The sequence below is a fragment of the Arachis ipaensis genome, chromosome B2 (assembly GCF_059453495.1).
Source record: "Arachis ipaensis isolate K30076 ecotype BB chromosome B2, ASM5945349v1, whole genome shotgun sequence".
Taxonomy (NCBI): domain Eukaryota; kingdom Viridiplantae; phylum Streptophyta; class Magnoliopsida; order Fabales; family Fabaceae; genus Arachis; species Arachis ipaensis.
This window is the reverse complement of record NC_142437.1, coordinates 121,613,501-121,635,733: the sequence shown is the minus strand read 5'-3', so window position 1 is coordinate 121,635,733 and position 22,233 is coordinate 121,613,501. Positions and strand designations below refer to the sequence as shown.

The following is a 22,233-nucleotide window of genomic DNA, read 5'->3' as shown; positions in this document are numbered from 1 at the left end:
AATATTTACAAAAATTATATAATTATCCATCTTAAAAAATATTTAATTATAAAATGGTCCTACTTTAGTTAAGATGTGAACTCTCATTGAGTTAAATTAACTCAAATTAAAATTAAACATCTAATTAAAATGTGTCACGTTATAGAGGCTAGTTTACATGTTGTTTTAGAGAGTGTTGAGTAGAATTTACCTATATATATAAATTTGGTCGAATTAGAGAATAAAAAATTTAACTAAAACAATAAAAAATACTTGAAAATAATAAAAATAAAAAATGATCTTATTATAAATATATAATTTTAAATATTATATATATGAAACTTTAAATGTTAATTTTAATAAATAAAAAATATTTATTTTTTATATTTATATATTTTATATTTTTAATTATGTAAGTTTGATTAGTTTAGGCCTTACTAATATAAGTAAATATATAATATAATAGGCATGTATTTAGAATTATATTATTTTCATTTCGTTTTCCTAAAAAAAATTGAAAAAAATAAAAAATGTTAATATTTTTATGTATTATATATAATAATTTAAATAAAATATATTTTTGATATATTTTGATAAAAAATTATTTTATATAATAATATTTTTAACAAAATTAATTAATTAATAAATTTTGAATATAATAATCTAATTATTTGTTAAGTAATATAAAATAAAATTTTAATTATTTTATATTTTTATGTTACAGTTTAAAATTTTATTTTAATATGATTTTTTAATATCATAAAAATTTTTTGCATAATAATTAATCTTATTGAATAAAGAATACTCATATTTTTGTATTTATTTTTATATTTAATTATTTAAGAATAAAAGATTCTGTTATCATTTAAAGTATTGTATATTAAAGTATTGTCATTTAAAATATTTATTTATGTACTAAAATATTCTGTATTTATTAGAGTCCATCAATGCTCTTCTTTCATATTAGCCTTTGATTTTCATCTAATCAAATCTAATGGTCGATATAAATGTGACGCATTCAATAAGCACATAATGGTTGTGCTCGTTTTAGACATACCCGCTAGGTAGGAGTTGAATACGCTCTATTAATTAAGATGAATTCAGATTCTGCCGTGTGTTCTAGCTAGTTCATCATTCATGCAAATCTCTATTAATAAAACATTATTCAATTTGCATAAATTTTTGAAATTCGTCAATGAGTTATACCTCAAATAGTATAGTCTCCCCATACTCAATTAAGAGGTTGCGAGTTCGAGTATTATCATTAGGATGATATTGATAACCATCATTGTCAACAGTCAACACAAATTTCAGCCACCATAGCAGAAGAATCGGTCACAAAAAAATTCTTTAATTATATTTGTTAGATCATGAAACAGTTGAAGTTATAAACGATGAGTAACCTAAACTACTAAGTTTTCATATTATCTCCAAATAAATAAAATAAAAAATAAAAAAATTTGAATAATTTTAGACTGAATAATATCTCTAAACATTTTTAAAATGACAATATTAAATATTAAAGTAAATACGAAATAACCATAACATTTAAATAAAGTCAAACATATTAATAAAGTTCAAAGAAATTAAGCCAAACACACTAATCACACTTAATTTTCTTTTTTGTGCTTAAAAAAAAAAGAAAAAGAGAAACAAAGAGCCTAAGAGCTAAGTTAATTAAATCACTTTACAATAGGTGCAACCAAGTTTGAGGAGGTTGAAGTCAAATCCTTTAATCACAGTCACTTTGAACTCCAAATTTAATTAAGAAAGAGTCTATTGTAATTTTCAGGTCAAACACCTTGTCAATAAAAGGTGCTCTTCATGCTTTGACGGAATATTCTAGTAAGTCACTAGAGCGAAAATATTAACACTAAACCAAACCATATTGGCCAGAGTTCACTAAATGACAAAGCCTTAGTTCCACTTTTAAAAATTCTCCTTTTTCTCCTTCAAGATCCACATTTTTCCTCATTTTTTTTGCCATATATTTTTTAACATCATCTTCCAACCAAATCAAATCATCAAATCCAAAAGAGTTAAGTTGCTCCCACAAATCCTGAAGCTCCTCATAAGTATCATCATCCATGTCCTTTATATCTTTATGGCTCTTTAAAAAATGTAGAACTCTTCCCAAAGTCATAAACCATCTTTCAGTAAAATTTTCACTCCAATTTTTTCTTTTCACTCCTCTAACAAGTTCAGGATGTTTAGAACACGCTTCCTCCAATAGTTGAACAAAATCTTTTCGTACTCTACATAAACCCTTGAAATCCATTAATTCGTCGTTGTTATTTCCTGTAACCAAAGACATTATGTGATTATCATTGGGATGTCGATGACCATCATTCTCAACACAAACTTCAGCCACGATAGTATAAGTATCGTTCACAAGAAATCCTTTGTTACGATCATGAAACTCAGTTAAAGTTATAAAGGATGAGTAACCAGAGCTACGATGTTTTCCACTGCTGAACTCATATTCACCTTCTACAAAATCATATACTAAATTGAAATTGAGTGATAACAATCAAATTCATAAAACTAATAATAATACAAAATATTTAATTCTGGCACTCATGTATGCTTGTGATTCTTAAGAAATAAGGCATGTTAGATTTGAGTTTTTATTTTTATTAACTTCTGTTTGTATAATTTGTGAATAAAAAGAAAAATAATTTAGTTTAAAATTTTTGTTTTTTATTTCTTTTTTTATAAATTTAAAAACAAAAAAAAATAGAAATACAAACCAAATAATCAATTAAACGTCAATCAATAAACCAAATGAAATGACAGTCAATTTCATACGTGCATAAAATGATTTAACTGATTTAACTAAATTTTTATTTATCAATAAGTTAACTGCACCTGAATTTTTACCTATAAATAAGTTACATGTATACTTTTTTTTTTCTAAATTGAGAGAGTAGAGAAAAAAGTACCTAGTGTTTTATCTTTGCCACAGTAATAGTAATTTTTTAGAGTCAACTTGTATTTAGCGATTTTACTCCAACAACCCGTCGGTAAAAAAGAACTATCACCACAGCTCAAATAAATTGATAAGTAGTTCTTTTCAACTCCATGTGGATACAGAAGAATCCGCCTAAAATCAAATAAAAAAAATAATATATAATTAGGGTATAGATGAATTTATTAAACTGCAGGTATATATAATATGTAATTATATATATTTATATATATACCATGGATGGTCCCCTGTAAAAAATGTATCTGAGTATTTGGGTTCGCCGTTCAATTTAGAGAAGTTCCAAAGGATCCATGTGTACTTCACAGTTGTAGAGATTTTTGTTTCAACTCTTCCTTCTTGAATAAATTTCTTCCCTGATATTAAAGTAGAATTATTATTACAAAAAAGAGAAGGAAAGGCTTGTACTAATAAGATATACAGGAGATAATTAGGTGAATGATTCCATGGTCCAAAACTATCTTACTTTAATTTTAATTAACATCATTTAAGTCTTATCGATCTCTTTTCTATTTATATTAAACATTAAAATAAATGAATGAATCAATCCATCAATCAAAAAATAAATAAACGAATCAGAATGGAAAAAAAAATACATTAAAATTTTAAATTTGACTTGGCAAACAGCAATGCTACTTTTATTATTCCGAAATAGTGACAAGGTTAGTTGAAGCTATTTTATATATTTGTCATAGGAATATTCGCACTACTTATATTTTAATTGATAATATTAAAATATTAAATAAAAATTTAAGAATCAGTAATTATAATTTATAAATACATGTGCAATAATTTCTCAAATTTTAAGATAATAACTGACAATGCAAAAATCCATATACGTTTGACCCAAATTATTTTAATAACAAAAATGAATACTTTTTGTAATCGTAAAAAACCAACTCAATCCCATATATGTGAAACAAGGGGATGAAATAAATAATAGTAAAATATCAAACATTAAAGTAGATTAGTCGCCCAAAAAAAAAAAACATTAAAGTAGATTAAAATAAATCGAATCCTACAATATACCAAAAAATTAAAAAATTAAAAGCCCCCTGCCATAGTAGTAAACAAATTAAACCACGGCAGTCTTTTTATTTGAATAAAGTAAGTTTTTTGTTTTTGAAGTTTGTTATTTTTTAAAATATTTTTAATATTTAGTTTCATTTAGTTTTATTTTTAATGTTTTAAAATTAACTTTGGACATTAATTTTATATAAAATGTTAATGACAAAATTAAAATTTTTTAAAAATAATTTTGACACGAATAAAAATATATTAAAAATAAAATTAAATAAATAAAAATATTAAAAATAAAATTAAACAAAATTAAAAATAAAAAATATATTTTACCCTTTTTATTTTTCAGCATGGCATCACCATCTCTTTCCTTGTTGTAAGGTCTGAACCACGTTGTAAGGCCTTTAATAAAACTGATCAATTTCCTCTCCGTTTTATTTTGAGTATTTTCTGCTTCCATGACCGCCTCGGTGTCCACCTCTTTTTAAAAAAAAATAATAACTAATAAATAAATTTTAAATAATAGAATATAGTATCAAGCTGTAACTACTGAGAATTCACATAGACACATATATAGAACCATTTTTTGGGAGTATTATTTCATTATGAGAAAAACCATACATGCTACTATATTTTAATTAATTATTTAATTTCGTCATAGTAACATCATAATAATTCAATGTAAAAGGAATGAAAAAAAAAAAGAGAGAAAGAAGAATGATAGAAAGGTGATTAGGTGAACCTGATAATGATAATAGTTAGAAATAAGAGAAGAGATCAGACGAAAGAGTTTGTGTGTTTATTATTATGTAGGTACTATGTATCTAATGATACAATATATTCTCTATTTATAGGTGCTAAATAAATTAAAATAAATTAAAAAATATTGCTTTCATTTATTAAATTTCTTTTTTTATATTTTTCGAAAATTTAAGTTCCTGCTAACAACTAACAAATGAGCGATTTTTTATAAGACTAGGTAATAATATTAATAGTAACAACTAACAACTAACAAATGAGCGACTTTTTAGTTTTCATATCATAGACTCAATAGTGTATATATATATATATATATATATATATCTTTTAATGCTACTAAAGAGGAGAATCAAATATATCTTTTAATGTGTGTGTTGTTTTTACGTGACAAATTTTTTAAACTCTAATTGCAAAAATAAATAAATAAATAAATTATAATAATCTTTTCACATAACATGATAATAGGTAGGAGTTGAAGACGCTATATTAATCAAGGACAGTGCTCGAATACTTTTGTTTCAGAATTTTGCTTGTTTTCTTAGATTTAAGTATGTTCAGTTTTGTTATGTTGAGCTCTTTCTTTAAAAAAAAAAATAACATAACTTTTCAACTGTGAAGTATCATAATTTATAATGCAAAAAATTAACTAGTAATATACAACCTTTTAACCTTATATTTTAAAAAGAAGAATATCCCATCAAGAAGTCATTAGATTCGCAGCATCCATGACATGCATCGTGACAAAATTTAAGAACCTGACTAATAAGCAATAACCAAAGTCTAATTTACCATCTTAATTAGGTAATTCATATATCATCCTATTCCTAATTATTAAAGATGCATATGGTTTGTAAATAGAATATGCGGTGACTTGTAAGAGAAGAAAATAAATTTAAGTATAGTTACTTGGAGCGGTTTAAGCTGTTTAGAAATAGTTGGATTATATATATATTGCTTCACATTCAAAATTTTTTATGAACCAAATTTAATCAAATTAAACAATATATACGACTTTGAATAATATTAGTCATAACTAATTTTTATTATATTAGACTAACTTTATTAAATTTGATCAACAATATAAGACACGTTCTGATGCTTTTAATACTATTAATAATAAAATATAAAAAATAAGTATTCTTGTTTCAAATAAAAAAAAAAATTGATGGGTTAAACATTATTAATGTTCCAAATCTTTTTGAAAAAGCAATATTAAATATTAAAGTAAATACAAAAGACCCATAACATTTAAATAAAGCCAAACATACTTAAATTAAGGCAAACACACTAATCATACTTAAATTAAACCAATCCCTAATTGCCCTAATATAATATAATCTACTAAAATTGTTTGCAAAGAGAGATTTAATTCTGACATTAGGATGTAATCTACTAAAATATATCAGAATTTATTCTCTACTAAATAATAATAACAAAGTCTTAATCTACTTTCAACAATTCTCCTTTTTCTCCTTGAAGATCCACATTTTCGTTTAACTTTTTCACCGTATAGTTTTTAACATCATTTTCCAACCAAGTCAGATCATCAAATCCAGAAGACTCAAGTTCCTTCCACAAATTCTGAAACTCCTTAACACAATCATCAGTACAGTCCTTTACATCTTTATGACTCTTTAGAAAATGAAGAACTCTTCCCAAAGTCATGAACGAATTTTCAGTAAATTTTTCACTCTGATTTCTCTTTTTCTGACCTTCAACAAGTTCAGGATGCTTAGAACACGCTTCCTCCAGTAGTGGAACAAAATCTTTTTTCACTTTGCATAAACCCTTGAAATCCACTAAGTTGTTGTTGTCGTTATTTCTTGTAACCAAAGGCACTATGCGATTATCATTAGGATGATGTTGATGACCATCATTCACAACACAAACTTCAGCCTCGATAGAACAAGAATCGTTCACAAGAAACCCGTTGTTAGGATCAAGAAACTCGGTTAAAGTTATAAACGATGAGAAACCATAGCCAGGATATTTTGCACTGCCATATTCATATTTAGTACCTGCCAAAATCATATACTAATAAATTGAAATTTTGTGATAATAATCAAATTCATACAACTAATAATAATGCAGAATATTTAATTATAGTGCTAATTTTTTTATAAAATTAAAAAAAAAATACAAGGCAAACAATCAATTAAATGTCAATCAATAAACCAAATGAAATAACAGTAACTAAACTCCATTATAAATAAACTGAATTGAGAGAGTAGAGAGAAAAATACCTCGTGTTATGTCTTTATCAGTGAAGAACAAATTTTTCAGAGTCAACTTGAAATTAACGGTTTTATTCCAACTACCAGCCGGTAAAAAAGAATTATCACCAGTAGTCAAATAAATTGACAAATAGTTCGGCCGAAATCCTTGTGGATACAGACTAATTCGCCTAAAATTAAATAAAAAAAAATACATAATTATTAAATTGCAAATACACATAACTCATATTTGCGTAAATGTTTATCCAAAAAATAGTAATGATTATACAACTGTATAAAATATTTTATATTGTCACTCGTATTTATATATATATACCATGGATGATTCCCTGTAAAAAATGTGTCTGAGTATTTTTGGTAACATTCCAATGCAGAGAAGTTCCAAATGGTCCATGTATACTTCACAGTTGTAGAAAGATTTGTTTCAATTATTCTTCCTTGAGAAAAATTCTTCCCTGTGTCTGATACTGAAAGTGATATTAAATTTAGAATGGAGAAAAACTAAATAAATGAATCAGAATGAAAAAAAAAAATTAAAATTTTAAAATTGACTTAACAAACAGCAATGCTACTTTTGTTCCGAAATTGTGATAAGGTTAGTTGAAGCTTTTTTATATCCCTGTCTTAGGAATATTGGCAACTACTTATATTCTAATTGATAATATTAAAAATATTAAATAAAAATTCAATTACAAATACATTATACATGTGCCAATGAGTTATAGTTCAAATGACATAGTCTCCGGTTCGAGTCTTCTATCTTTGGTAAAAAAAAAAAAGTCCCCTACCATAGTAGTAAACAAATTAAAGTATTAACCCATGGCGTATTTTTTTATTTTTTATTTTTCACAATCTAACGCAAATATTCAAATCTTTTAATAGAAATTAAATCGATAAAAATACTCAAACTCTACTAAGGTCTTGTAGTAGAAGAAATTAACCTTTCAATTTGGACATAGAATCTGATAACTTATCTTTCACCATGGGATCATCATCTCTTTCCTTCTTAATATTATTATTATTGTTGTTGTTGTGGTTGTTAATGTTGTTGTAAGGTTTGAAGCACATTATAAGGTTGTCTTTGAAACTGAAATTCCTCCCCATTTCTTTTTGTGCTGCCATGGCCGCCACGGCTCTCACCTTTTAAAAAAACAAAAACAATAAATAAATAAATCTTATATAATAGAAAGTAGTATTAAGCTGTAATTACTTGTGAGAATTCAATTCACACATACACATACACATACACATATATAGAACTATTTTTTTGGGAGTATTCTTTCATAATGAGAAAGACCATATATGCTACTATCTATTTTAATTAATTATTTAATTTTGCCATAGTAACATCACAATAAGGCAATGAAAAAGGAATGAATGAGAGAAAGAAAGAGTAATAATAGAAAGAAGGTGAACCTGATGATAATGATAATAGCTAGAAATAAGTGAAGAGATGAGATAGAAGAGTTTGTGTGTTTATTATGTAGTTTTTTTTGACGGGTAAATTGGTAGCAATTTATTCATGAAAGGATCTAGGCTATCCAAACGTGCTAGGTTATATATGTGTTAGTGGTACATCTTTCATTCATACTATATTTGAATTGGTAAGAGATATATTTGCCAATTTATGAGCTACTCTTTTACTATTTCTCTTAATATATAAAAATTTTACTGTACTAGAACTAGATATTAATACTAGATGCAAACAGTCAACAATAAAGATACTAAAATAATTGCTTTGAGTTCTTTTTTTTTTTTTGAGATTTTGTATGACCTCAACATTATTACTTTCCATAATGATGTCAAAAAAAAAAATAAATTTTGGACTTTTTCTAGGCCCATGAAGTAAGCTAAAGCTTCAGTGATAATTCATATGCTTCTTAATATGCTGTACTTAAGTTCAAATTTTGACAAATGTGCCAAGTATTGAAAAGGAACTTTTTAGTGTTGTATGAATGTGTTGTATTGTGATACCTAAAATTAAAAGTTGTTCAATCCATCTAACAAATTTCTAAAAACTTTTAATCTTAACTAATAACTATGTATAGTTTATATGGCCTAAATTTGCTTTTCTTACTTTTATATAAGTATAGTTGTCCAACAGGTAGGAAAAAGAATTACTAAAATTGAAAGAATAAATTAAACATGTAAAACATAAAATTGTAACATAATTTAAATGGTAAAATTATTTGACTTAGTAGAATTTTTTAAAATCAATTAACTCATTTAAAATGATGATATTGAAAGATTTTAAGAGTTAAATCGAAATTTTACTTTATCCAATCAACTATATATTGACAGAGTAATATGAAATGTAAGATATGTTCTTGTTGGCATTCAACTGATTAAGCAGACTCAACTTGAGATTTGCAGTTTTGTTCAGCTACACAGAGTTATAAAGTAGCACTTTGACAAATAAAAAGAAAAAGAATAGAAATCTAAGGAGTTATGGCCTCTATTTCCATATGGCATGTGTAATGTTTGAAGTACACCAATAAATATTACCATAAAATATGAATAGATTCTAACATAATCTCAGCCAGCAAACTAAAATAGAAGTCTAATTTGGCAGTCATCTTAATTAGGATATTCCACATCCTAGTTCATCATCCAATTCTCTCTTTACAAACCCCTTTTCAGCTATTGCCAATTCCTTTCTTGCTCTTTCAAGATCTGTCTCTGCTAAAATCATCAGTTCTTTCAGGTTCCTCCTCTTAACCTCTAGAGCAACTACACTACCCTTCAGCCTTTTCACCTTCGTCAATCTCTCCGCATAATTTTTCATACTCAACGCAGATTCAACATGGGGCTTCAGCCAACTCAAATCATCAAACTTAACCATCTCAAGCTCCTCCCACAAATCTTGAAGCTCCTTACATGCATCATCATTCATGTCCTTCACTTTTTTAGTCTTTAGAAAATGCAACACTTTCCCTAGAGTTGTGATTGACCATTCTGTGAACTTCTGACTCCGTTTTCTCTTTCGATGGCTTTCAATAATGGAAGGATGCTTCAAACATGCTTCCTCCAACAGATTAACATGGTCTTTTTCTATTTGGCATAGACCCTTGAAATTGATCAACTCATCACATGTTGATGTTGGTGAGTACATTTCCTTGGGCAAGTGATCAACATTAGTATCTTCATGTCCTGAATTCTCGACAGAAACCTCAGCAACAATTATGCATGTGTCCTTCACAAGAAACCCTTCACTAGGGTCACGAAATTCAGGTAAAGACACAAAGGATGGGAAACCATAGGCAGCAACAACTCCTGTGCTGTTGTGCTTGTAGGTATGCACAGCCACTAGCAAAAGCAGAATAGATTGGAATTAAAATAAGAACAAGAGAATTGAGTGAAAAATGCTCCATCTACTGAATCCTTCATAACATGATCATTCATCTATGAAAAATCGTCAAAAATCATCCAAAAAACAGCATTATGACATGCATGAGATTGCTAGAAAATAAAAGTTTTCATCAATAAGACAAATGATAGCGATGAGACTCCATTAAAAGCTTTACATATGTAAACTTCACTGTAAGGAGAATGCAGAAATCGAAATAGTAATTCAGAAGTACCATGTGTTATGGTGTCATCAGAATAGAGCTGATTAATTAGAGACATCTTAATGTTAGCAGTTTTGCTCCAACCAGCAGGAAAATTAGCATTATCACCAACAGACAAATAGATTGACAAGCAGTTTACTTTATTCCCTTCTGGATGTATACGAATCCGCCTAAAAATCAAATTCAAAGCATGTATATATATATAACATAAATAAAACAATGTACCAAAGAGAATGCCTATTAGTGAATAATGGCAAAATACATATATAGGAGTTGGTTGCAAGCAAGTACCATGGATGCTTGCCAGTGAAGAAGGTCTCGGAGTAGAGCTTGTCGCACTTCAATTTAGAAAAGTTCTTGATGATCCATGTGTACTTTGAGGTGATAGTTGTTTCAACCTCTCCTTGATCCTCCATTTCTTCACATTTTTATTTTTAATATTGGATTAACAATGGTATTTTTCTGAATTGTGATTACTTTGATATTTTTCTAAAATATGGGATGATTTAATTTAGGGAGTACAAATCGGATTGTCCAATTTTTAAGAAGTATAGAAATCGAACCGTCCGATTTGTTTGTGTATCCCAAATTTTTTAAATTTTTTAAACACAAATCGTACCTCCCATAGTTTTAAAAAACACTAAAAATTACAATGTTAAGGTATATCACTCATTCTACTTCCATATATAAATTTTTTAGCCCCATTTCTTCAACTCACCGCATAACACTGTTTGTGTTTAACATAATTTCAAAACATTATCAATGAAACTTAGTGGTTGTGAATGTTTCTAGAAACAAACATCAAACATGCATGCAACTATGCAAGTACTTCTTTACTTACTATGTACTATGGTTATGAGACAACTATCTATATATTTTGTGTTAAAATACATTGATTTTCCAGTGCATCAAAAGAATGAAAACGACATTTATTTTCAAACAACATGAGTAATGGCTAACTAGTTATAGATCAAAGATCTTCTGTCTTAACCCCGAGAGTATTCAGAGAGACTCTTCAACACCAAATTTTAGCACCCAGCACCAGCATCTTGTTAAAATTTCACCCCAACTAATTTTCTCATAGTTAAAACTGACAAGAGATTGGAAAGTTAAGACCAAATGTATTTTCATAATCCAATTGCTGAAGATTATACAGCCAGAGACAAAAACATGCAAATGTGTTTGAAGAATTGAGAATTCTAAGCTAACAAATATATATAATAAACTCACATTCTTTCTATATATTCAATAAGAATGATAAAAAAATCTGACGGGTCTCACCGATAAGAATGAAAAAAAATAAAAAATAACAAAAATAAAAATTTAGCCCTAAATCATTAACCATTGGTGAAATGTGTATGATACAGACGTTATAGAATAATAAGATAACATAAGATGATAGGTTGATTGAGAGAAAGAGTTTTACCTGAGAAAGATGAAAACTTGGTAAGTGGTAAATAGTAAATTCTCTTGTTGAAAGCTGTGTTTTCGTTTCCCTCTATGTAATCCTCAAAGCTCTGGTTTTTAGTTTTTAATCCCTCGCTTTGCAGAATCCTTTGATGAGTTTCCACGTATTCTTTTGCTATCATTTTTAATTCGGTTACGGTTTTACCCCTCAAAGCTCTGTTTTTTTGACTTTTTCACTTATTTTTTTTTAAGAATTAAAAGTGAGGTTGGAAGTTGAAACCCAAAACTTTTAAGTGAGAAAGAAATTATGCCATGGGCTTCACTTTTTAATTTCTGTCTGGTGCTAGGGTTGTGGTTTTTTTTTTTAAAAAAAAAAAAATAAGAAGATTTAAACCCATAATTTCTTAGATAAATATTAAAAAATTATATGTCATTTGAATTATAATTCATTGATTAGGATTATAGTTTTCATAACAAAAAAAAAAAAAATATATATATATATAATATTTTTATTTACTAGAATATAATGATCAAAATTAGTCATTGTGTATTGTATTTTTAAAATATTATCCATTTTTTAATCTCAATTGATTTTATATAAAAGGAATACAAAATATAAAAATCTTATATATTATGATACTTTACTACCCCTCACTTACTTTTTTTTTTCTTATAAGGAGCTTTCTATTTTTTTAATCATATCAACAAAAATAGTATCTACTTTCATTTTTTTAGGGTACACCTTTGAATCGATCTATAAAAAAAGATTCTCAATTTTTTTTAAGAATTTTTTATTTTTAAATTGGAAAAGATTTTTGTTATTTTTAGTTTATGTATAGTTCTATCTATCTCTAGAATTATTTGGACTCTTATAAATAAAAAAAAAGTAGTCACTCATTATTTAAAATGATAGTACAATAGTGTCAAAATTAAACTTAGTTTAATAATCTACATCTATACAATGGACTTGTTTATTTTCATCATCACTACAAAATGCTTACAAAGTTATTTGAAAAAGCAAAGTTGAAGGAAAAAAAAAATTCTTAATTAATTATGATGTAATAAGAAAAAAAAAGTACAAAAATTAGTGATCATAATTAGGGGTGTGCATGGGTCGGGTGAAACCGGGTTTGATGTGACACAGACCCGATCCGAAATATATACCGGACCTATTTGTTAGACCCGAACCCGACCCTAGACCCGACGAAACCTATACACTTTCGGGCCACGATTATACCGGGTAAAAACCGGGTGAAAACCGGGCCGTTAACATTATATTACCTTGATACCTTCTTGTAAGTTAGCATGTAAAAATATCTAAATTTCCAAGACTCCAACCATTATTTGACATGGTAAAATTCACTTAGAAAAAATATAATAAGAACTAACTCTTCTCTAAAATTAAAGTATAACCATAATCAATACTAATATTGCCTAATAACACCAAATATTTAAATCAATACAAAAACACACAAGATTATGCATTAGTCTAAAATCTTATGCATTTTAAACACAAAACATTAACTTATAGTCTTATATATAATGACTAATAACACAAAATATTAAGGTTTACAATACTTAAATTTCACATAATAATAGCCATCATCCATCACTAATAACACAAAATATTAATTGTGTATCATGACCGGGCTACCGGGCCGATTTCGGGTGACCCGAGCTATGGCCCGGACCCGACCCAAAATAATGACCGGGTCTAATTTTGAGACCCATACCCGGCCCTAGACCCGATGAAATCACATCAATTAGCCCCTAAAATGTTCGGGACCGGGCCGAGTCTTCGGGCCGGGCCGGGCCATGCACACCCCTAATCATAATAACGCATACAAGTAAATCAATTTGGGTTGGTCGAGTGGTCAGCTCACTCGTCCGCTTAAGCAAGTGTCCAAGGTTCGAATTCCGCCTTGTGCATGCAGCAACTCATTGGCCAGCGGCAGGCCCTTAAATGGAGTTCAGATCCGCGGATTATACATAATAATAAAGATCTAGCTAGTAAGCAGAATACAAAAATATATTTATATATAATCTTAAATTAATTAGGGTTCAGGGTATTATTCCATATCCTAATCGATCATCCAAATCTCTTGCTACAAAACCTTCTTCAGCCTTTGCCAATTCTTTCTTTGTTGTTTTAAGACCAGCATCTATAGCAATTACCTTTGCTTTCAGGGTCATGGCTTTTTCTTCTAAATCAACCACATTAGCCTTAAGCTTTTTCACCTTGACTGCATTCTCAAAATAGCTCAAAGCAGATTTAACATGTGGCTCCAACCAACTCAAATCATCAAATCTAATCTCAGCTTCTTCCCATAAATCTTGTAACTCCTTACAAGCATTATCACTCTTCATGTCCTTCACTTTCTTAGTCTTTAGGAAATGCAAGAGTTTCCCTAATGTTGTGAATGAAAGTTGATTGAACCTTTGGCTCCTTTTTCTCTTTCTATGGCTTTCAACAAGAGAAGGGTACTTTGAACATGATTTCTCTAGTAGTTTAACATAGTCTTTCTCCATTTTGCATAATCCCTTGAAACTTACTAACTTACTATCAAATGAAGCATTATTGTCATTGAGATAAACTTCGGCAACAATGATGCATGTGTCGTTTACAAGAAACCCATTTTCGGAGTCAAGAAATTGGTCAATATCCAAAAACGATGAACTACCAATTATAGCATTGCTTTCGTCTAAGTGAACGGCGAAATCATCTGGAAAATTGACAAAACACACTTCCCATTAAACATGGCCTTCATAATATTAATACACTATATAAATAGTTATATGAAGAGATGAAAGCAGGATGAATGGTTAATAATTTTCGGAAATAATAGGGGGTTAATAATTTTACTATGAAAATAAGGAATTGATTAGTGTTAATTTAAATATAAGATAACTCCTAAAACAATTCCGCAACAATGGAGATTATGAACAATGAGCTACATCCAAATCCATTAAGCATGAATAAACTTAATTAATTCAAAATTTAAATTTTAAAATTAAAATTAATTTCTTTTTAACTTATTGTTTAAGTTGTTTAGAAAAAAAAAGTATTATCCTCCTATACTTTTTCAAGATAAAATAAAAAAAAAATTGTTGGTAACCAACTTACCATTTGTTATTGTTCTTGTCATTTTGTTATCATACTGATTAATTAAGGACAACTTAAAGCTTGAATGTTGGAATCGGGAACCAGTCATCAGGAAGATTAGCAGAATCCAGAGCAGCAAAATAAATTGACAAATCTTCACATTCTTCTTCTTCGAGCTCAAATAAATCGTCCTCATACTTCTCCTTTTTTACGTTGTTGTCATCAAATTCTGGAGATATAACTATCCTCCTAAACATAATTCAAAAAAATTAAAGCAACCGCAAATTAAGGTATGTAGGAGTTAATTCAATATTGCAAGCACCGTACCAAGGATGAAGACCAACGAAGAATGTTTGAGAGTAGCGCTTCTCAATGCTGATCAGTTTATAGTAGTTGTTGATGGTCCATGTGAACTTCACAGTTGTTACCACCGTTGCATTATTTTGAACCTCCATTTCGTTATGTTGAGAAGTAAGGGCCCCAGTTATAATCTTATTTATATATGTGAGTGAAAGAATAGGAAAAGAAAAGAAAAGATTGAAGAAATTTTTATTGATTGTTGATTAATTGAATTATGAAGGTAAAACTAAATATATATAGAGTATTGTTTATGAAAGATAAAAAATAAAGATAAGATAAAATAAGAAGATAATATAAAGATAAAATAAGATAATAAAAACTAAAATGGTAATTGAATTTATGTATTTTGTTGGGCTAAATTTATGGGTCGTAAGACTTTGTTTTTGTTGCCATGGACTAAGATGGAAGAATAGTTTAATATTATTTATAGTTTTTTTTTTTTTAAATTATGATTGTCATTGCATCTCATTTAATTTACTTCGTTGAAAATTTAATTAATTTAATTTAATTTTACTATTAAGATTTATATTCTTAATTAATTAATTTACTGAGAATATGACCAAGTCTGATTATTATTTGGGAATAAAAAAAGGGACACATGCATCATGCATGAGTATATGAAGAAATGACCTTTTTGTTTTATCATAAATTGAAAATTTGTAATCAATAGAAATGGCCAATAAGGCAATAACTAAGTAGAGTAATTTCTTCGTAGTTCAACACTGAGATCTTCATCATCATCAATGCATTATTGAGAGAGATAAGATGAACGTTTTTCCCATCACACTAGTGAGATTCTCGGGGAAAGCTTTCTGTTTCTCGTAATTCAAAATTGACAGGATATTAATAGTACATGAAAAGTGGTAGTTTACTACTATATAACTGTCAAACCTAATAAAAACGTCTATTATTTTTTATAATCTTTTTGCTCTTATTAATATTGATAAATTCAATTTGTATTTTTTTGACACTTCGATCTGAATTGTATTTGTCAACGACGAAACTATCAATTGAATAGTTTAATGAATTCAATAGATCGTTATCATAAGCTTGAAAGACATCCGTACAAGAAATAGCAATGTTCACATTTCCTTTTCAACCAAGATATATAGTACGCCAAAAAAAAAAAGTCCATAATTTATATCATCTTAATTGTATTATAGTTTGGGTATTCCATTAAAACTAATTCTTATGGCAGTTAAAATGAACTAAATCCATCGCACCAGCTTGTTTGTCCATTTTTTAATTTTTATATGGATGAATTTTGCCTCTAAAATTAAATCTATTTAAATTTCGGATTAACGGATTGAGTCTGATTATCTCAAAAAAATGATGGGTCAAACGACGTCAGATTAACGGATTGAGTCTGATTATCCCAAAAAAATGATATCCCAAAAAAATGATGGGTCAAACGACGGTTAGTACGCAGACTAAACAGGTACTAGATAATAGAATTATTATAAAGTCCAAGAAATATTAGTGTTTAGGATTTTACAGAATAATAGAGATCTAGAGTAAGCAGAATACAAAAAGATATTTATATATAATCTTAATCTAAATAAAGGTTTAGGAAATTATTCCATATCCTAATTGATCATCCAAATCTCTTGCTACAAAACCTTCTTTAGCCTTTGCCAATTCTTCCTTTGTTGTTTCAAGAACAGCATCTATAGCAATTGCCTCTGCTTTCAGGGTCTTAGCTTTTTCTTCTAAATCAACCACATTAGCCTTAAGCTTTCCCACCTTGGCTGCATTCTCAAAATAGTTCAAAGCAGATTTAACATGTGGCTCCAACCAACTCAAATCATCAAATCTAATCTCCGCTTCATCCCATAAATCTTGTAACTCCTTACAAGCATCATCACTCTTCATGTCCTTCACTTTCTTAGTCTTTAGAAAATGCAATAGTTTCCCTAATGTTGTGAATGAAAGTTCATTGAACCTTTGGCTCCTTTTTCTCTTTTTATGGCTTTCAATAAGAGAAGGGTACTTTGAACATGATTTCTCAAGTAGTTGAACATAGTCTTTCTCCATTTTGCATAATCCCCTGAAATCCAAAAATAAATCTGTGGACTTCACATGATCAAGTCCTAAATCATTGACAGAAACCTCAGCAACAACAATGCACGTGTCGTTTACAAGAAACCCGTTTTTGGGATCAGAAACCATGCCTGAAAGTACTCTCAAGGAAACAACAGCAACTCCTGTTTTGAGCTGATGAATATTGATATTCTCACTCTCTGGTAAAATCACAAATCATATGTCAAAATAAAGTTTTTGATAAGAAAAAATGCTGCTATATGATTCATCAAAGGACAAAGGAATAATAATATATAAATCACAGATGTAATGAATATAGTATATCCATCAAAGAATATAATGATACCATTTATTATCATGGATTTGGCTTGAAGCTGATCAACTAAAGAGAGCTTGAAGTTAAGAGATCTCCGTCCAACAGGAACATTATTATCAATGTCGGCAGCATACAATCGATCTACCAATAAGCCTCGTAAATAAATGTAGGGGATACTTCGTTGTATAGCTATCTGCCTAACAGAATTTATATAATTAAGTACACATGCAAAATCACTCATATATTAATGGATACTACTAGGGAGATAATGGACTATTTGTACAATGTGTACAATAGGCTATTGAGTTACAAAATGAACATCTCTCATACTATTTAGAATAACCATCCGAGTACTAGCGATAATAAACATCTTCCCAAAAGCTTAAACTGATTTTGGAGTTCACCAAAGATCGAACTCTTAACCTTTCGAATCTAGCATTCTAATACCATGTCATGATACCACTCATTCTATCAACCTCCGATGGAAAAAGGTAAAACTAATGATTATATCTTTAATACTCCCTAAATTTTCATTGTACACATTGTATAAATATTCCATTGGCTCCTAATATTTTTCCTATATTATATTGTAAGCAGTTAAAGTTTTCAACTTTGTGGAGTCAAGGTGACAAATCCAAAACATTAGAAACAAAATCAAATGAAATTAAAAGTTAAAAGCAATATTTTGAAATAATCAGAAATGCTTAGAAGAAAAAGCTATCCTTGTAGGTGCATACCAGGAATAGGGGCCAACGAAGAAGGTGTCGGAGTAGATGAATTTGAAGGTAACCTGACTAGAGAAGTTGTTAATGGTCCAAGTGAAGTTGGCAGTTGTTAAAGTTAAAACCTTTACTTGTTGTTGCTCCTTTTCCATTCTCCTTTCTCTTCTTCTGCACCTTGCTGGGTTCTGCTTCAGAAAGCTCAAGCTTGACCAACAATGTGCGTGTCTTTTGAATTCTGAAATGAAGATTGAAAAGGTTAGGCGAGTCAAAGTGAGTCTCATCTTCCATCATCTCAGTGCATGTGAGACACGTGGCCAACCAGGCTAAAATTAGCCACCGTTAGTGACAATTTTTCCTCTGATTTTCTGATAAAAATTAGTGCCCATATTGAAAAATTTGTTTTGAAATATATTCCTATTATTCTTATAAAACAATTTTTTTTACGAAGGATTTTGTTATGGTATGTCTTAGAACATTAGTTAAACATACAATAAAAAAATATTTTAATATTTTTTATATATTAAATATATAAAAACATAAAAAGATTATTTTTATATTAAATAATATTAAAATATTTTTTTATGATATACTTAATCAATATTGAAAAATTTTAAGAGTTAAATCAAAATTTTACTTTATCCAATCAACTATATATTGACAGAGTAATATGAAATGTAAGATATGTTTAGGGTGGTAACGGGTAGGGTAAGGTAGGGTTTGGAGTTAACCCTAACTCTACCCGCGAGTTGAGATTTTTATATAAACTCAATCCTACCCTACCCGCGGGTTGAGAATATCTCAACCCTAACCCTACCGCGCAGGTATCCAACCCTACCCGCAGGTTGAGAATATCTCAACCCTAAACCCTAAACCCAAAAAAATGCAACGTTATTATATAACTTGATGATAATTTAAAATAGAACTGACTTTTATGTAAAAAAAGTTTATTAAATTATCAATTAATGATCTTCTTTTAATGACTAAGGATCTTTTGTATTTAGTGAGAAGTCTTTAGTTCAATATTCACTTAAAATATATTTTTATATAAGTATATAACATATACATATATAGAGTGCGGGTTGGTCGGGTAGGGTTGAGGTTCAACCCGCACCCTACCCGACCCGCACGAAAATCCTACCCGCATCCTACCCTACTAGCTGCGGATCGAATTGGCAACCCTACCCGACCGGGTGGGATCGGGTTGGGTACCCACGGATAGAGTACATATTGCCATCCCTAGATATGTTCTTGTTGGCATTCAACTGATTAAGTAGACTTAACTTGAGATTTGCAGTTTTGTTCAGCTACACACAGTTATAAAGTAGCACTTTGACAAATAAAAAGAAAAAGAATAGAAATCTAAGGAGCTATGGCCTCTATTTCCATAAGTACACCAATAAATATTACCAAAAAATATAAATAGATTCTAATATAATCTCAGCCAGCAAACCAAAATAGAAGTCTAATTTGGCAGTCATCTTAATTAGGGTATTCCGCACCCTAGTTCATCATCCAATTCTCTCTTTACAAACCCTTTTTCAGCTATTGCCAATTCCTTTCTTGCTCTTTCAAGATCTGTCTCTGCTAAAATCATCAGTTCTTTCAGGTTCCTCCTCTTAACCTCTAGAGCAACTACACTACCCTTCAGCCTTTTCACCTTCATCAATCTCTCCGCGTAATTTTTCATACTCAACGCAGATTCAACATGGGGCTTCAGCAACTCAAATCATCAAACTTAACCATCTCAAGCTCCTCCCACAAATCTTGAAGCTCCTTACATGCATCATCATTCATGTCCTTCACTTTTTTAGTCTTTAGAAAATGCAACACTTTCCCTAGAGTTGTGATTGACCATTCTGTGAACTTCTGACTCCGTTTTCTCTTTCGATGGCTTTCAATAATGGAAGGATGCTTCAAACATGCTTCCTCCAACAGATTAACATGGTCTTTTTCTATTTGGCATAGACCCTTGAAATTGATCAACTCATCACATGTTGATGAGTACATTTTCTTGGGCAAGTGATCAACATTAGTATCTTCATGTCCTGAATTCTCGACAGAAACCTCGGCAACAATTATGCATGTGTCCTTCACAAGAAACCCTTCACTAGGGTCACGAAATTCAGGTAAAGACACAAAGGATGGGAAACCATAGGCAGCAACAACGCCTGTGCTGTTGTGCTCGTAGGTACGCACAGCCACTAGCAAAAGCAGAATAGATTGGAATTAAAATAAGAACAAGAGAATTGAGTGAAAAATGCTCCATCTACTGAATCCTTCCTAACATATCATTCATCTATGAAAAATTGTCAAAAATCATCCAAAAAAAAACAACATTATGACATGCATGAGATTGCTAGAAAATAAAAGTTTTCATCAATAAGACAAATGATAGCGATGAGACTCCATTAAAAGCTTTACATATGTAAACTTCACTATAAGGAGAATGCAGAAATCGAAATAGTAGTGTCAGAAGTACCATGTGTTATGGTGTCATCAGAATAGAGCTGATTAATTAGAGACATCTTAATGTTAGCAGTTTTGCTCCAACCAGCAGTAAAATTAGCATTATCACCAACAGTCAAATAGATTGGCAAGCAGTTTACCTTATTCCCTTCTGGATGTATACAAATCCGCCTAAAAATCAAATCCAAAGCATATATATATAAAACATAAATAAAACAATGTACCAAAGAGAATGCCTATTAGTGAATAATGGCAAAATACATATATAGGAGTTGGTTGCAAGCAAGTACCATGGATGCTTGCCAGCGAAGAAGGTCTCGGAATAGAGCGTGTCGCACTTCAATTTAGAAAAGTTCTTGATGGTCCATGTGTACTTTGAGGTGATAGTTGTTTCAACCTCTCCTTGATCCTCCATTTCTTCACATTTTTATTTTTAATATTGGATTAACAATGGTATTTTTTTTAAATTGTGATCTACTATGATATTTTTCTAAAATATGGGATGATTTAATTTAGGGTGTACAAATCGGATTGTCCGATTTGTTTGTGTACCCCAAATTTTTAAAAATTTTTAAAAACAAATAGGACCTCTCATAATTTTTAAAAACACCAAAAATTACAATGTTAAGGTATATACTCATCTTACTTCCATATATAAATTTGGTTTAATTACTTTGTTGGTCCCTATAGTTTCGTGAAATTTTCAATTAAGTCCCTGTACTTTTTTTCTTTTTAACTGGTCCCTGAACTTTTTTTTTTTCAATTAAGTCCCTCTTAGTAGTAATTGGCTTAATTTTATAAGGACCCAACTAAAAAAAAAAAATTGGTATAGGGACCTAAATAAAAAAAAAGGTGTAGGGACCAAATTTAAAAAGAAAAAAATTGGTGCAAGAACTCAATTAAAAAGAAAAAAGTATAGGGATCTAATTGAAAATTTCGCGAAACTATAGGGACCAAAACAGTAATTAAACCTATAAATTTTTTAGCCCCATTTCTTCAACTCACAGCATAACACTGTTTGTGTTTAACATAATTTCAAAACATTATCAATGAAACTTAGTGGTTGTGAATGTTTCTAGAAACAAACATCAAACATGCATGCAACTATGCAAGTACTTCTTTACTTACTATGTACTATCGTTATGAGAACTATCTATATATTGTGTTCAAATACATTGATTTTCCAGGGCATCAAAAGAATGAAAACGACATTTATTTTCAAACAACATGAGTAATGGGTAACTAATTATAGATCAAAGATCTTCTGTCTTA

At 29.3% G+C, this 22,233-nt stretch overlaps 4 protein-coding genes and 1 pseudogene across 5 annotated transcripts; all 5 read right to left on the bottom strand.

Moving 5' to 3' along the window:
• Window positions 1-1,852: 1,852 nt before the first annotated feature.
• On the bottom strand, window positions 1,853-4,445 carry LOC148575450 (uncharacterized). Its single transcript, XM_088506240.1, has 2 exons — window positions 4,319-4,445; window positions 1,853-2,484 (listed from the first exon to the last, which is right to left on the bottom strand). The coding sequence occupies exons 1-2, from the start codon at window positions 4,443-4,445 to the stop codon at window positions 1,853-1,855; spliced, it is 759 nt and encodes a 252-aa protein (XP_088362366.1).
• A 4,863-nt stretch (window positions 4,446-9,308) lies between these two features.
• LOC107628587 (MATH domain and coiled-coil domain-containing protein At3g58370-like) lies at window positions 9,309-12,136 on the bottom strand. The gene is made up of 4 exons (XM_016331215.3): window positions 11,974-12,136; window positions 10,839-10,965; window positions 10,560-10,717; window positions 9,309-10,284 (listed from the first exon to the last, which is right to left on the bottom strand). The coding sequence occupies exons 1-4, from the start codon at window positions 12,134-12,136 to the stop codon at window positions 9,560-9,562; spliced, it is 1,173 nt and encodes a 390-aa protein (XP_016186701.2). The 3' UTR covers window positions 9,309-9,559.
• A 1,879-nt stretch (window positions 12,137-14,015) lies between these two features.
• On the bottom strand, window positions 14,016-15,100 carry LOC107627975 (uncharacterized). Its single transcript, XM_016330780.1, has 2 exons — window positions 15,079-15,100; window positions 14,016-14,677 (listed from the first exon to the last, which is right to left on the bottom strand). Exons 1-2 carry the CDS (start codon window positions 15,098-15,100, stop codon window positions 14,016-14,018), a joined length of 684 nt encoding a protein of 227 aa, XP_016186266.1.
• A 1,851-nt stretch (window positions 15,101-16,951) lies between these two features.
• LOC107626222 (uncharacterized) lies at window positions 16,952-18,776 on the bottom strand. Its single transcript, XM_088505401.1, has 3 exons — window positions 18,511-18,776; window positions 17,804-17,970; window positions 16,952-17,657 (listed from the first exon to the last, which is right to left on the bottom strand). Exons 1-3 carry the CDS (start codon window positions 18,774-18,776, stop codon window positions 16,984-16,986), a joined length of 1,107 nt encoding a protein of 368 aa, XP_088361527.1. The 3' UTR covers window positions 16,952-16,983.
• Window positions 18,777-19,752: 976 nt separating this feature from the next.
• On the bottom strand, window positions 19,753-21,172 carry LOC107627974 (uncharacterized; annotated as a pseudogene). The gene is made up of 2 exons (XR_015905290.1): window positions 20,975-21,172; window positions 19,753-20,696 (listed from the first exon to the last, which is right to left on the bottom strand). The product of XR_015905290.1 is annotated as an uncharacterized LOC107627974 (transcript).
• Between the last annotated feature and the right edge of the window lie 1,061 nt (window positions 21,173-22,233).